Source organism: Taurulus bubalis (genome assembly GCF_910589615.1).
Source record: "Taurulus bubalis genome assembly, chromosome: 9".
NCBI classification, from domain to species: Eukaryota; Metazoa; Chordata; class Actinopteri; order Perciformes; family Cottidae; genus Taurulus; species Taurulus bubalis.
In genome coordinates, this window is record NC_136597.1 from 23,768,699 (window position 1) to 23,783,976 (window position 15,278).

General features: G+C 41.4%; 1 protein-coding gene across 1 annotated transcript in view; it reads right to left on the bottom strand.

The window, feature by feature from the left end:
- Nucleotides 1-8,753: 8,753 nt before the first annotated feature.
- ppip5k1b (diphosphoinositol pentakisphosphate kinase 1b) overlaps nt 8,754-15,278 on the bottom strand; it is a gene marked incomplete at its 5' end in the record, with an annotated part of 33,961 nt that continues 27,436 nt past the window's right edge. The window contains 3 exons of the mRNA XM_079223118.1: nt 8,754-8,859; nt 10,764-10,877; nt 11,889-12,026. Of these exons, the coding sequence (XP_079079244.1) occupies nt 8,768-8,859; nt 10,764-10,877; nt 11,889-12,026 (344 nt within the window). The 3' untranslated portion in view covers nt 8,754-8,767. The remainder of the gene's footprint in view (nt 8,860-10,763; nt 10,878-11,888; nt 12,027-15,278) is intronic.

The following is a 15,278-nucleotide window of genomic DNA, read 5'->3' on the forward strand; positions in this document are numbered from 1 at the left end:
AAACCTGTGACAAATGTAGCAACGGAAGCTCGTCCCCCTTCAGAGGGAAGCGCTAAGTGAGAACTGCAATATGTAATATGTATTATTGGAGTTATCTTTCAGGGAAAAAAGTGAGTGTGAAGTGTGTTACAGGGGGCTTCTTTCATGTGCCTTTAGCTTGAGCTCTTGGAGAGTGTGGGGGAGGGGAGGGATGTTTTAAGGACATGTCAGCCATTTTCAAGCGGAGCCCCGACACCGGGGGTGAATCAAAGAGTTCACGACTTTGAAACGGAAGACCGATCGGTCCGTACGGTACGCGCACAAACCTGGATCGGTTCGCTAAATAACCGGAGCTCCGTAACCCGATTTCAGCATCAAGGCCACTTTAAAACGAACACGAATGTCTTCGAGCAGGAAAAAACTCAAACAAATTGCACCAAATAGGAATGTACTTTTTCTGAGAAGTTGTGTGTGTAGTTGGGAGCACAGGGTGGTGAGGCAAACTCACTTTGCATTGCGTTATGAAATAATGTTGGCAGTTTAGGGACAGCATCTTAGTTTTGAAGCAATTACCTAATATTAATCCCAGAGTAATATTTATAGAATGAGCATGAATGATTACGATTGTACTGGACGCACATATAAAGTAGGAATGTTTTTTGTAGTTTTTTTGTGTGTGTGTGTGTGTGTGTGTGTGAGCACACGACACACACAGAGTAGCTGTCGCTAACGGCGCAGCAGGTTCGTCTTTCGCCCGGTTGGCGAGTCGCACACATGCTCACGTTTGATTTACGTGAGGCCAAGTTTTATGTTGTTCCTTTTTTTTTTTTAGAGTAACAAATTTACATTTGCAATTCCTTCTCGTTTCATTTGCATTTAACTTTTTTGTTAAAAAGAACAATATTCCTGCCAAGATGGCTCATCACGCGCTTGGTTGTTGTTTTGTGTGGACTGGGGCCGGGCGATGGAGGAGGGGAGGGAGGACGTCCCAGAAAGAACTCAAGTTTAACTTTATTCACTTCTTTCTCTCAAATACGATTCGAAATATGACCCAAACTCCTGTCTCCGGCCCGGGACCAGTTCCATTTAGTTTCCCCGTTAACCGCTCACGCTACTTTATACCTCACCCTCCAACGCCACCGTGCTCTTCGCTCCGCCCGGCCTCCCGTCACACGCGTCCATCACGCACTGTGCACGCCTTGATGAGCATCTCATGCTGGTGAGGATTCAGATGCAGACAGCTTTCTTTTATTTCTTTTTGTTTGATGCAGGTTGTGTATTAAACAGCTGGGCACGCACAAGTACTCATCCTAGTCTGGAGGGAGTTGATTAACTGAAGGGCACATTAGGGCCGAGGAGGTTTTAAAACAAATTGAAATGTCTGGAAAGCTTTTCAATGTACGGATCAGATCTGGTGGACGGTCCGATATGTCGTGCTGTCTTTGAATAATGTTTTTTTTTAAGTTGGCAGATTCCAAATACCAAGCCTTGAGACGGTCAAGGCATCAGTAGAACGCTGTGAATCACTCAACACTGAACTGTACGACGATACAGAAGCTGAATGCACTATAGAGGAGATCTATTTTTCTGAATGTAGAGTTGGTACTACCATGCGAATGCTGCTGGATCCAAACAATAGAGGAAATTAAACAATAACAAATCAAAACCACTGACACCAGCCTGGACAGTTATACATTTTATGGAGCACAAAATGAGAGTAGATACTGTTTTTTTTTTCTTCTTCTTTCTGTTTTTGACAAATTCGTCATTCGAATTACGGTTCTGCTCCAGGAGGAGGAGAGTTCGATTCCCGTCCGTGACAGAAAGCGACCGAGATCCCGTAAACCGAACACATTAACCAGTAACACAGACACACTACGAACTGCAGCTGCAGCTTTATCCTTTTCCTGATGACGACTTGAAACACATGCAGACTCAAAAACCATCGATGAAATTAAACTAACGCACGTACTCGTGCACGGATTTACACACGCGAGGTACGACGACCTATAGCCGGTTTTAGGTGGCCGTACGATCGAAAAACCGCTAAACTTCTCCTCGCACCAAGAAAACTACACAACAAAAACAACTGACAAGATACAAAAAGGATGAAAACTAAAATCGCACCATTCAGTTCAATTTCATCGCCACACCTGCATCGAAATGAAGATATCATTTGATCTCAATATGGTGCCATCTGTCCATCTAATCTCTCTGCATGTGATTTATTTAGTTATAATCCTGAATGTAATTGTTTAACATGGAAATAATGATAATAAAAAAAAAAAATACAATGCTATTTTAAAAAGAGGTATATTTGAAAAAAACAAAACACAAAAAAAACAGCTTATTGTCTTAACTGGTAATGAAATGACTTACAGTAATATACTACTGTGCTTTTATTGTTTGCCCTATTAACATGTTAAGACGCTGTATTGGTAGTTATGTTTGATTCTCTCTCTCTCTTTTTTTTGCATTGTATTAATCTTAGTTACGATTTCTTCCTCAGCGCAATATTCAATATCTCTCTGTCTCTTTAAATCTAACTGGTAAAACTAGAACTACTGCAGATTCATTGTAAAAGGGAAACAGCCTGGTGATCATCTATTAAAGTACATTTAAATCTAAACCTGTGTCGTGGGTGTGTTGCTTGTGTCTCTCGTCTCTTTACAGGATATTATATCTATAACAGTAATCACGTGACACATGAATTTGTAACTTTGTGGTCTCTGAATAAACGAGACTGAAGAGTTAAGATAAAAAAAGATAAGATAATCCTTTATTAGTCCTGCAGTGGGGAAATTGCAGGATTACAGCAGCAGGAGACACATAGTAAAATAAACAAGTCATATAAATAAACAGTAAAACAACGGTATTATATATACAGACAGAATACACATGTATTTAAATTGCAGTAGTTGAAGTGACCAAAGTGATTGAAGTGTTGTTGTGGTCCACTCAGCTGGTTGTGCAGCCTGACAGCAGCAGGAAGGAAGGACTTGTCTACATCTTACTTTGGCTCACGTTTGCTGATTTGAATCTCATCAGCTTTGCAAATATTTGCGAAAATATAGTGATAAACCAAAATGTTACATAATCCATGCATCGATAGTCAAGATGTTTCATATAAAAAAAACAAATCTGCTTGTTTATTGCTTTATTTGGACATTCCCATGAGCTGTGATCAGTTCCAGCTGGTGGATAAAACACTTATTTGCTTCTGTTGCATCAATACTGCTTTAGAAATGTGTCCCGACTCTGAATTCTGTGCTTCCATGACACGCTCATTATTATTATTTTTTACAGGAAGCCTCCCAGAGCCCACTCCTGGGGGAATGCATGAAAAGGCGAAATAATACATATCTCACTTAAAAAAAAAACTTACTTAGTAAAATATTCTAAAAGTCCCCCCAAAAGAAAAAAAGGAACTGAATGGTGAATTATTTAGATCATGTCTGTTTTTTTTGTCCAACATTCTCATCCAACTATTGGAAGTATTGCCATGAAATATGTTGCAGAAATTCATGTTCCCCTCAAGATGAATTGTCATAAGTCTGACAATTAAAAAACATTTAATTGAACTCCATCATCGGGTCAGGATTTAAAAAGGTCCAGAACTTTTAGTTTAAAGACCAAACACCTGAAAAACAGTTCCATCAGCCTCAGCTTTACTTTGTGTTTCGTGCTACACGCTCAACACGAACATGGAAAACATTATAAATATAATAGACATTATAAATATAATAAACATCAGCATGTTAGGATTTAGCTCAAAGCAACGCTCACAAGCTTGAGTCTTGTTTTATGAATAAAGATCGACCAAAAACAAGCCTTTCCATCATTTATATCAATTTGAAAATGGCAGAAACATTATATGTTTATTCTAATGAAGTTATTGGCATTAATAACCAACAACAAATGAGTTATGTTAATTATTAATAATGCCAATGACAAATTAGTTATTGGCATTACTATAATGAAGATGCTTCTTACCTTATTACTCCCGGCTCTGTGGCCGAGATGAACCTTCCTGTCACAACATATCACACTTTGCTGTAAAGTGAAAGCAAACACGAGGCGGCGGCCGGTCCGTCCATTGATCCGCTTTCATCCGTCAGGTGGAGCGATGGAGTTCAGCTCCAGCAGCTGCTGCTCACTTCTCACTCCCCACTTGTCAAAATAACTCAGCAGACTTCCGTTTGATATCCACAGATCGTCAACTGAGCGGTGAAGGAAGGAGAACTTAATAACCGTAGAGAGAGGAGGGAGGAGGGATCCACCTGGGCTCTGAAATCAACCCTGATGGATCCACGCCTCCACCTGATGCCGAGACACGCTCCGCATCCATTACAGCCGCCGGTGAACGGCTCCTGATTTATCTTCGTCTCTTATTTCTCTCCCGGCAGTAAAGACTTTTTATTCTTTCAGCACTCAGGGGAAAAAACTAAAAAGAGGGGGAAAGTGAAAAGGAAAATACAGAAGAAGAAATGTGGCTTGTTGTTGGCTCATGCTGCACCATTACATGCAGTTTGTAGTGTGTGTGTGTGTGTGTGTGTGTTTAAATGAGGTCATGTCAAAGACACTGCTAGTGTGTGTTTTGATCCTGATGATTCCCACAGTGAGTGTGACTCAGCAGCATCATTAGCTGTTTGTTTTTTAACAGTGTAATTGCCTAAAGGTCTAAAAAGCCAATTACACCTTCACTTTACGATGTGCAATTAACTCTGCGGGTTATTTGATGATGTCATGATGTCATGGACTTTATGTGTTCCCACTTTCCCTCAGCCTTGTTAGTCGTACTTCTACATGCGTGTACTTCGGACTGCAGGAACTCGGGTCCAACATGCACACGGTTTCTGATTTATTATTTCATTCTTGCAATTACATTTAGTTTCCCGTTAAAGTTCATGTGAGGGTGTTTCTTTATTCAAATTGAGGACAACGACATACAAACATGCAATAATATTAATAATTAAAATAATCTCCACCGGCAAAAAAAAAAACTCGGCCACCTGTTTTTTTTGTCAGTTGCCCCAAAAAAATACACTGTTCTCCACATTTCTGTGGCAAACTGTATTTATTCTTCTCTTCCACAAGTGGAGAACAACTTAAAAGGTCACAAAAACAAAAAGGTAATGAGCCTGTGAATGAACGAGGCTCCAGTGGAGTTTGTATTGACGCAAGAGAGAAGGGTGTGTGTGTGTGTGTGTGTGTGTGTGTGTGTACGCTGACAGAGACGGGATGAATGGGCATGTGTGTGTTTAAGTGTGTGTGAATGCAGGGAATAAAGCCTGAGAGAAAGAACATCCAGACAGAAGGAATGACATCAGCATTTGGCTTCCGGTGAGTTGGCGGTCTCGCTCTCTCTCTCCCCCTCTGTCTGTCTGTCTCTCTCTCTCTCTCCCTCTGTCTGTCTCTCTCTCTCTCTCCCTCTGTCTGTCTGTCTCTCTCTCTCTCTCCCTCTGTCTCTCGCTCTCTCTCTCTCCCTCTGTCTGTCTGTCTCTCTCTCTCTCTCCCTCTGTCTGTCTCTCTCTCTCTCTCCCTCTGTCTGTCTGTCTCTCTCTCTCTCTCTCTCCCTCTGTCTGTCTGTCTGTCTCTCTCTCTCCCCCCCATCACCCAGCGTCTCTCAGGGGGAGTCAATTACATCTGTCGCCATGGCAACGCATGGGAGCAATAGGAGGAGGCATGAGTCATCACTATTCTTAAAAGCTGTTTGGTGAGTGGGAGGGAGGGAGGAAAACAGGGTGAGGGAAAAAAAGACAGGAGGGAAAAAGAGGAGAGGAGAGAAAGAAGGTAATAAGAGAGAAAATGGGTGGGGGCACATGATTAAGGACAGGAGGAGATGAGAAAAGAAGAAGAAAGGAGACAAGGAAAGGGACAAGGAGAGACGTCATGAAGAGACGAGATGAGAAGAAACAAGGAGAGGAGACGAGAGGATGCAATTTGGAGAGGAAACCAAGAGGAAACAAGGAAAGGAGATGCAACATGGCGAGGAAACTAAGAGAGGAAACAACAAGAGGGGAGGAAACAAGGAGAGGAGACAAGAGTATGCAAAATGGAGAGGAAACAAGGAGAGGAGAGGAAACAAGGAGATGAGACAAGAGGATGCAATATGGAGAGGAAACAAGGAGAGGAGACAAGAGGATGCAATATGGAGAGGAAACCAAGAGGAAACAAGGAAAGGAGATGAAACAAGGAGATGCAACATGGCGAGGAAACTAAGAGGAAACAAGAAGAGGGGAGGAAACAAGGAGAGGAGACAAGAGAATGCAATATGGAGAGGAAACGAGAGGAGACGAAACAAGGAGATGAGACAAGAGGATGAAATATGGAGCGGAAACAAGGAGAGGAGACAAGAGGATGCAATATGGAGAGGAAACAAGGAGAGGAGACGAAACAAGAGGATGAAATATGGAGAGGAAACAAGTAGAGGAGACAAGAGGATGCAATATGGAGAGGAAACAAGAAGAGGAGACGAAACAAGGCGATGAGACAAGAGGATGCAATATGGAGAGGAAACAAGAAGAGGAGACGAAACAAGGAGATGAGACAAGAGGATGAAATATAGAGAGGAAACAAGGAGATGAGACAAGAGGATGAAATATGGAGAGGAAACAAGGAGAGGAGACAAGAGGATGCAATATGGAGAGGAAACAAGGAGAGGAGACAAGAGGATGCAATATGGAGAGGAAACAAGGAGAGGAGACGAAACAAGGACATGCGACATGGCAAGGAGACTAAGAGAGGAGACAAGGAGAGGTGACAAGATAAAGAGAAGAGAGGGTCAGGGAAAAAAGGGTGAGGTAAAGGAGATACAAGAAGAGGAGGAGGCAGGTGAAGAAAAAACAGGAGAGAAGAAAGGAAAGGAGACAAAAGGAGGAATCAAGAAAAAGCAGAAGGATCGACTGCAAAACGGAGAAATGAGACGAGGAGGAAGAAGAGGAAGAGTGTTGACAAGAAGCTTTGTTTAAGGAGCAATGAAAAGCTTATGAGTCTAGACTGTTACCACACACACACACACACACACACACACACACACACACACACACACACACACACACACACACACACACACACACACACACACACACGATTTGTTGTGCTTGATAACATATTGAACAACGTTTCCTCCTTCCTTCCTTCCTTCCTCCCATTAAAGAAAGACCTGAATCTCATGAGATTGAGAGAAATATTTTATTTTACACATTAAACCTCCACTTTGTTCTCCATCACTCAGAAACTAAAAACAAAAACACTTCTCCTCCTCTTTGGTTGACATTAAATAACATTAAATACATAAATACTCAAATGATCTACATCAACCTTTAGTTAAAGAAAAGGAACATTTTGAAACCTAAAACTAAAAATATTTGTTCTACAGTGTTTCCAGGATTTGGGAGTCAGTTCATTTTCAATGTAATGTTTTATTTATTTGGCGTTTACTCATTGTGTTGTGATGACTGAATAAAACACTACTAGTAGTACTATAGTACTACCTAAAAGTAATAAAACTGCAAGTCATTGTTTTATGTTGGACCAAAACATTTTAAGAGAGTTTAAGCTCCAAGATAATAAACATGTCAATGTGTAGTTTAAAGTGAATTCAGTGACTGAATGCATTATTATTATTATTATTGTCCCCAAGTTCAGTCACATGTTGAGGAAACAATTTCCATCTGTAGATTTGTGTCTACCTGAGTTTCACTCATTCATTTCATTTAAATACGTCATCTGCAGCCATCAGTAGTTTCAGCGGTTCTTCCCTTTAATTTTAAAATAAAACTACAGCACATACTTGATCTCAATCACTTTTGATTTGTAAACCCTCTAAAATTAAAAAGAACTAAAAAAAAAAAACACAGCAGGAGACAATACTCCATTAAATATTCCTTTAAAAAGGCACATTAACAGATGAATTGAGTTTTTATTCAACAGCAGACGATCCTTGAAAATAATGAACAGTTTGATGAATCCGGCTCGAGTTTTCACACGGCACAAACCAAACAGTCTGCATTGCTTCGGTCGTGGGAAGTAAACAAAAATAAACCTGGTTCATAACTTTGTACCGTGACTGAAAGCTCATAACCTTCAGATTATTGAGAGGAATCTCTGACATCATCTGATTCCTGATGATTGCATGAAGTTCATATTCCAGGATGTCATTGTGCTGCACTCCTAAAGTCACGATGTCCAAAAGGACTCCTTTCAGCCGACGTGTGCAGACATTTACAAGAAAATTAAATCTCACTTTAATTAAAGAAACAAACAGCAGCCTGTGTGGCTTCAGGGTGGGCTGTGACTGAGCAACACTGTTACAGTCAGCGATGAGGCAGCTGGTGAGTGAGACTGTTGTTGTTGTTGTTGTTGTCGTCGTCCAAATTGAACTAAAAGGCACAACTGGTCTTAAACGTCTCAGTCGCAGCCGGTTCCATGAAGGTGTCGACAAACTGAAGAGGAGGATCGAGGCGATGAGGGATTTTAAAGCGCTGAAGGTTCCAGTGCGTCGTTTCCCTCTTGTACACCGATCACGTGACCATGTGATCACGTGACCATGTGATCACGTGATCACGTGACCATGTGATCACGTGACCACGTGCGTGCTGCTGAAGAGTGGTGATGTTTACAGTCGGAGTGTTTTGTAATACTCGCGGTCGGCGTCTCCTCCTGTGTGTTTTTATTGTGTGTGTGTGTGTGCAGGGAAAAGGTGACGCGGCGAGGTCCGGGATCGTGCCCTTTAGTTAAATACCCAGAAGTCCTTGCGCTCGCTTCCCCCCCCCCAGACAGACGTCTACTCACTGAAGCTGAAGTTCAGGCCGGCGCTCTCCGTGGTCGGCGAGGAGGGACCGGCGCTGGAGACGGCGCTGGAGGGGACGCTGCCATCTTTAATGGAGAGATAATCAGTTAACGCTGCAGCTCAGAAACACAGATCTGATCCTACTGAGGCGAAGGTTACAGTCGCTCATCTATTAAAAATAAACTAACGCAATCAACCTATGCTGGAAGTGTTAATCACACCCGATACGAACACAGGAACGCAACAGCGTCTCGTCCTCGCCGCTTCTTCTTCTGTTGACTTTCATTTTCACAGTCATTTTATTATTATTTTATATATTCGGGGGTTCATAAATAAAGCTACTTGCACGTCCATCAATACTCTGACTAGAATATACTCTTATAAATTATATTTCCGTACATTTTAAACATGACATTTTGTCTCAATCGAATAATGAACATTTAAGACCAATTTTAAATTCTTATACCGAGAAATTACAGGAGTTTTTCCAGGAGAAAAGCGAACGTTTCGGCCTCAATGACTCAACAAACGGTGTCACTCAACCAGCGGAAAGAGTGTTGTGTTCATCGGGTGATGAATGAGATTGACGGAGCGATAAAAAGCCGCCCGACGCGTGAACAATGTAAATGATAGACAGGCGGTGGACGAAGAAAGAGAAAATGAGCAAAAGAGAAAGATACAGACGCTGGGAAGAGGCTGAACTAAACGCCTCACCACCCAGACGAGGGAAATAAGAAGAAGACTGAAGAAAAGAGGAAAAGAGGGAAAGAGCAGAAGAGGAGAGGAGTCAGAGTCTCCTTTTATTAAAGTGGAGTAACGATGTGGACGCCAGACATCTGCAGTCTGTTTTAGCTTTGTCTTGTAGGCATGCCGGCTGTTCATGGACCGTCCCGACTTCCTGTTATTAAAGATGCACATTTTAAGTGCTTTTGGATTATGATCCTACTGAGAAACTGAGTGTTAAAGGTTCAGAAATCAAGTTTTCTTCCAGGTTAAGTTTTAAATCGACATAACTTGTTAAAACGGAATACATAATATTTGTGCTTAGAGAGCATGGAGAAAGTAAAAATCACCTGAAAGAAAAAGAGAAAGCATAATAAAAAAGTTAAAAGAAAAACGTGACTCTTTTAACCTTCATAGACACAAAGGAGAAAACTATGTTGAGTAACGGTGAAACAATTAATTAATTATTGATTAGTTGACTCAATTAATCATTTAAGTGATTCATCAAATAAAAATACTAAATATTTGCTAGTTCCAGTTTCTCCAAAGCAATAATCTGCTGCTTTTCTCCGTTTAGTATTATTATTAATGAAACATCTTTGTTGATTTGGATTAAGTATTCTGAAGACATTTTATAAACTATAAGCAAATATAAGTACTATAGTATAGTATAAGTATTGTCATATATTAAAAGCATCTAGGTCCATTGTACCTTTCCATAAGCACGATGAAACATGTCACTCTTTTTTCTCGTGAATATCCGACAAAAAAAAAGTAATGAAGAGATTAACACATGAATAAAATCCGTTAGCAGCCGTTGCTTTGAGTTTGGTTCAAGTACACTTTTTTATTTTAACTAGTTTGGTGACTGAATACGTGATACATTTAATATCTGTAACCACGAGGTCATCGCTGATGAAGTGAACCCTTCAGGCCTCATCTGTACTGAAAGTGTCTGAATCTTAATCCAGGTTTTGCTGAGCGTGAACTCTTCTCGTCCTCACCCACGGGTGCTGCACTGAAGGGCCGAGGATTAAAAGCCTTGAAACTGAAGCTTTGCAACGTCTGCAGTAATAAAGGAATGGGGATAAAAGCATTTTCACCACATGGAGCGGTACATTTATATATTTCACCGGCCAAAAAAAATAGTCTTCTTCCAACGAAATGATGCATTTGACCTCTGACCGTTGCTTTTGAACGCAGGCGTCTGCCAGAAGAGACGAAAGCGTGCCGACGTGATGCCGTAAAGCGGTTACAAAACACTCACAACACAGAGGCTGGCTCGCCGGCCGGAGAGACGCCTCGGAGCCGGAGGAGGACAGCGGCTGCTGAGGGCTGTAGAGAGACGTCTGGCTCTGAGAGTCAAACAGGCTGGACAGCGCTGGGGAGAAAAGAAAACGCTTTATGATGCGTTTCTAAATGCCAGCTTACTTTATAGAACCACAGTGCAGCGTTTGTATTGTTTTCCATGAGTCGGCTCTAGGATCAGATCGTTTAGCACTCAGGCGCTCACAGTCAGGGGACAGAAAGGAAGTAAACCAGTTGATTTGAACTCAAAAGGTCATCATATTAAAAGTGAATCACATAGTTAGTTGATCCTGAGCGTCCCAAAGTCGGCCCTAAAAGAACCTCGAGTTCATTTACAAAGAACCGTCGTCTGTCCGTATGGACAAAACATTATTGAGCTGTTTGTTTACCCAGTATAATAATAATAACTTTATTTATATAGCGCCTTTAAAAACAAAGTTCACAAAGTGCTCTACATAGAAGCAAAGAAGACATAACTTAAATATCAGTAAACACAAAGGACCATAGACAATGAATACTATAATAATCAAAACAGACAAATAAATAAAATATACAAACAAAACCAGGGGAACAAAAGAACAGCATAATAGATCATAAAAGGACGACATCACTTAAAAGCAATTCTATAAAAAGTATGGACGTGAACACCCTCAAACTCCCTTTAAGGTAAATGTCAGCACTTAATAAATAATCATAATAACATCGTCATAATAAACTCCAATGTGCTGGAATACAGACCCAATACAATGTGTGTCACTGTCCAAATAAGATATATTTCACATACAAACATTTAAAAAAAAAAAATGCACTGAATGTGCAAATAAACTGTTTAAACGAAAACATATCTTGGAAAGCAGTATTTTTTCCCATTTTAGAGGATAAAAATAACATATTTTTTGTCAAATACTTCAATAGAATGCACATTTATTCAGATATAAATTCCAGTCGCGGAGCCTTGGCATGAACCTTTAACGTTATACCTTTAATCAGCTTTTGTGTGCATTAAATGAATGAGTGTAGAACCTGAGCGACCACACACACACACACACACACACACACACACACACAGCAGTTGCAGGCCTACCTTTCATGGTCTTGGCGTGCGCCTCGCTGCTGCTCTCACACACCTTGTTGAGGAACTCGTCCACCTGCTTGAGGGAGAGCGAGTTGTGCAGCGTCTCCAGCGGGTAGATAGAGGGCACCATGGAGCAGCCTTCAAACCCTGCAGGCAGACGGGAGACACAGAAACACAGCCGGTCGTTCCACTTCTCCACCCGACTGAGGAGGAGGAGGAGGACGAGGAGGAGGAGCGGTGACACTGCAGCTCTCTGCTGGTTTAACGCTCATTCTCTCACCGCCATTTATTGACAAGCAGGTCCCAATATTCAGCAGCCATTTTTGTTTGTTAACCACACAGACGCTCTTCAGGCGGCCAGGTGGCAGTTTAATGGTTTAATGTTACCGTCTGCAACGTTAACACTCAAAACCTCAACAAACAATCTGGTGTTAATTCCCCCTTTGGTTAGTTTGACGATATTAACAAAAGCGGGATGTGTTGCGATTATTTGGGAGAACGTCATTGGATTCAAACCACATCAACTAGAACCACGGCCAGCCAGTCATGTTGCAGTTTCCATCACATGCATGTCCAAAAGGTTGTCACCGTTTTAGACATTGGTGTGAAAATGTCATAATAAGCATATCATAACTTGAGTTTTGTGAGGTCCAAATTCAAATCAATTCATTCAGTATCAGTTCTGAGGAGCCGAGTACAACCAAACACTGGGTGAGACGTGTGACGGCGGTCCTGAGACATAAAGGGAAGTAGAGCTGTGAACACATGATAAATCATCCGGTCATCAGCTGCTCATTAAGTATCAGCATCCTGTCAATCAGTGTCCGTCACCGTTAAGGCTGATGCTGCAATGTTTCTTTCTTTAATGGATACAATAAAGTCTGTTTAACAGGTAGAGAGGTGCTGCAAACAATATAAATATCAGGAGACAAAGAAGGCACATTATTTAGTGAGTAAAGGCTTTTGTTAATTTAAAAGAATTAAACCGCCCAAACATTGTTTTTTTCCTCAGGTAAAGTTAGATGTCCAACAATCCAGACAAAACAAAACACACAACAACAGCTACCTGTCCTGCTGACGCGTCCTTGAGAAAGACACAAGGTCGTAGTGGAGTCTGACATTTGACCTCAATGGTGACCAGAAAAGACTATTCTCTTTATTGCAATAATTTGTGTTTGAAAGTGAATTTATAACGCTTGCATCTCAAAAGTGGTCGATTCAATAAAGCAAATCTTTATTATATGAGTATAATTCATATGTAATCAATCAGGTTGAACACATTTATGTGAAGACTATTTATCTTTATCTGGCCTTTGAAGCTTTTTTTGTCAATTCCCTTTTATCTAATGGATATTTTTATTCCAGGAATTCACAATATATATATTTTATCCATATATATAATATTCTTTTCAGTGTGTAGCTGCGAACAATAACAATATAACTTCCTCATCACCGGGTCCGATGTGTATCGTGCATCCCATATGATGTAATAATGCAATAATGTTCCTTACCCGTGTCTACAAACCCACACACACACACACACACACACACACACACCTGTGCCGACAGCTACACACAAACCAACAGCAAACACAGCCGACAAAGAACTCCACGATGAAGCGACACCATGAAACAGAAAGCACAAACAAAGAGGGAATGCATGTTGGTGGAAGCGGCACATCCATGTCCCCAGAGAGCATGCTGGTCAGCCTCGCATTTCTCCATGAATAATGTGCTACGGCTACAGATCTTTGTCCAGGGTCGACTCCCTAAAACAACTTGCAGTTAACGGACGGGAACCGTTGGAGGCCTTGAGGGCAGCGTGGGAACCTCCCCCGTTGATGCTTTTCACATTAAAGTTAATAGGTAGAGTTGCTCAAAGGTAATGCGTCCCATGAGGCCATCGGTGTGCAGAACATCACACAGGAAACGGATATCAACAAAGTCATGAATCTTTTGAGGGGATCAAAAGGCATCTCTCCCTTTCACATCTCTTGGATGACATTTGGTTGCAGAGAAGCTTTGGTCAGTTATCAAAGAAAAGACGGCTGCTTTAACGCTGTATTCCTTCACTAATCATCACTGGATGTTGACATGGATAAAGATGTGTATCGCTGTTTGCTGCCTTCCTGTCCAGTCTAATAACAACATCTCTTCTTCCTCCCCGTCTTTGCTGCAGCCTCTCCTCCACGTGGATATGAGATTCAGCTCACACACCAGATGATGTGTAAAAGATCAAAGAAATAAAGTCATAAAATGTGACAAAAGAAAGAAAATCTCCATCTGCCTGAAGCAGTTCCAGCCAAGCGGCGTCGTCGCTAAAGTTAAACTTCGCAGCTGCGTTAAGGCGCAACGACATTCTCCCGAAACAGGCCACCGCTTAACGAGTTCATTAAAACGAGGGGAGGAGACGACGACGACGCAAATCCTTCACCGTCCCGGAGCGAGAGGCCAAGTGTCGGCGCCACCAACAGACTTCCTCTCCGGACAGTCAGCGCATTACTGAACAAATGCCCGGTTCTGGCGGCATTTTCTCTCCAAGCCGCTGGAGGCTGGAGAACGCACACGATGCAGACGAGCCTGAAAACCATCTAATGTCCAGAGCAATCAGTCCTCCTTGGTACAATACTATGATACAGATCAATATTAAACTTACAAATATGAAGGTTTCAGGACTTAGACTCAGTGAAATGAAGAAAAAATGAGCATATTCGTGATGACTCATCCTGAACTGGGATTTAGCTTACATTCAATTGCCATATACTGTGTATATATATATATTTTTTTTTATTATTATTATTATTATTATTATTTTATATCTTTTGCCTTTACTGGGTAGTGATAGTGGAGATAAGTGGGAGGGAAAAAGGAGGAGAATAACGAGGAGAAAACAGTCTTTTTAACAGAAAAATATAAAACTTTTCGTCTGCCGTCTCTGACAAGATACCATCTAGAAACCCTTATAAATAACCTTATGATCGTCATTAACACAATATTGTACGTACAAAAGAGTACATTACACATCCGACCAATGAATACTGCCGCAATAGACCCCAAAAATGTGGTTGAGGTCTACTTCCTCCCTCGTTCTCCTTCTGATCCAACGATGCATGGAGGAGGTGCAGGTGCTCTGTGTCGACACATTTACACACAACGCCCGCTATTATAGAGCTACTCAACCAAGCTGATCAAATGTTCAGTTTCACTGGGACAAACGTCACATTAATACGGCTTAAGGCTCACTGCAGCTTCACTGTGACTTTAAGGACTGTTTGCAGAAGATAATTCACTTCCTGCACCTCAAACATGCAAAAGAAAGAAAATGGGCAATTACGTTCACAGTTGGACGAGGATGTGACAAAAGGAGAAATGCACAGAAGGAACAGTAAAGCACTGAAC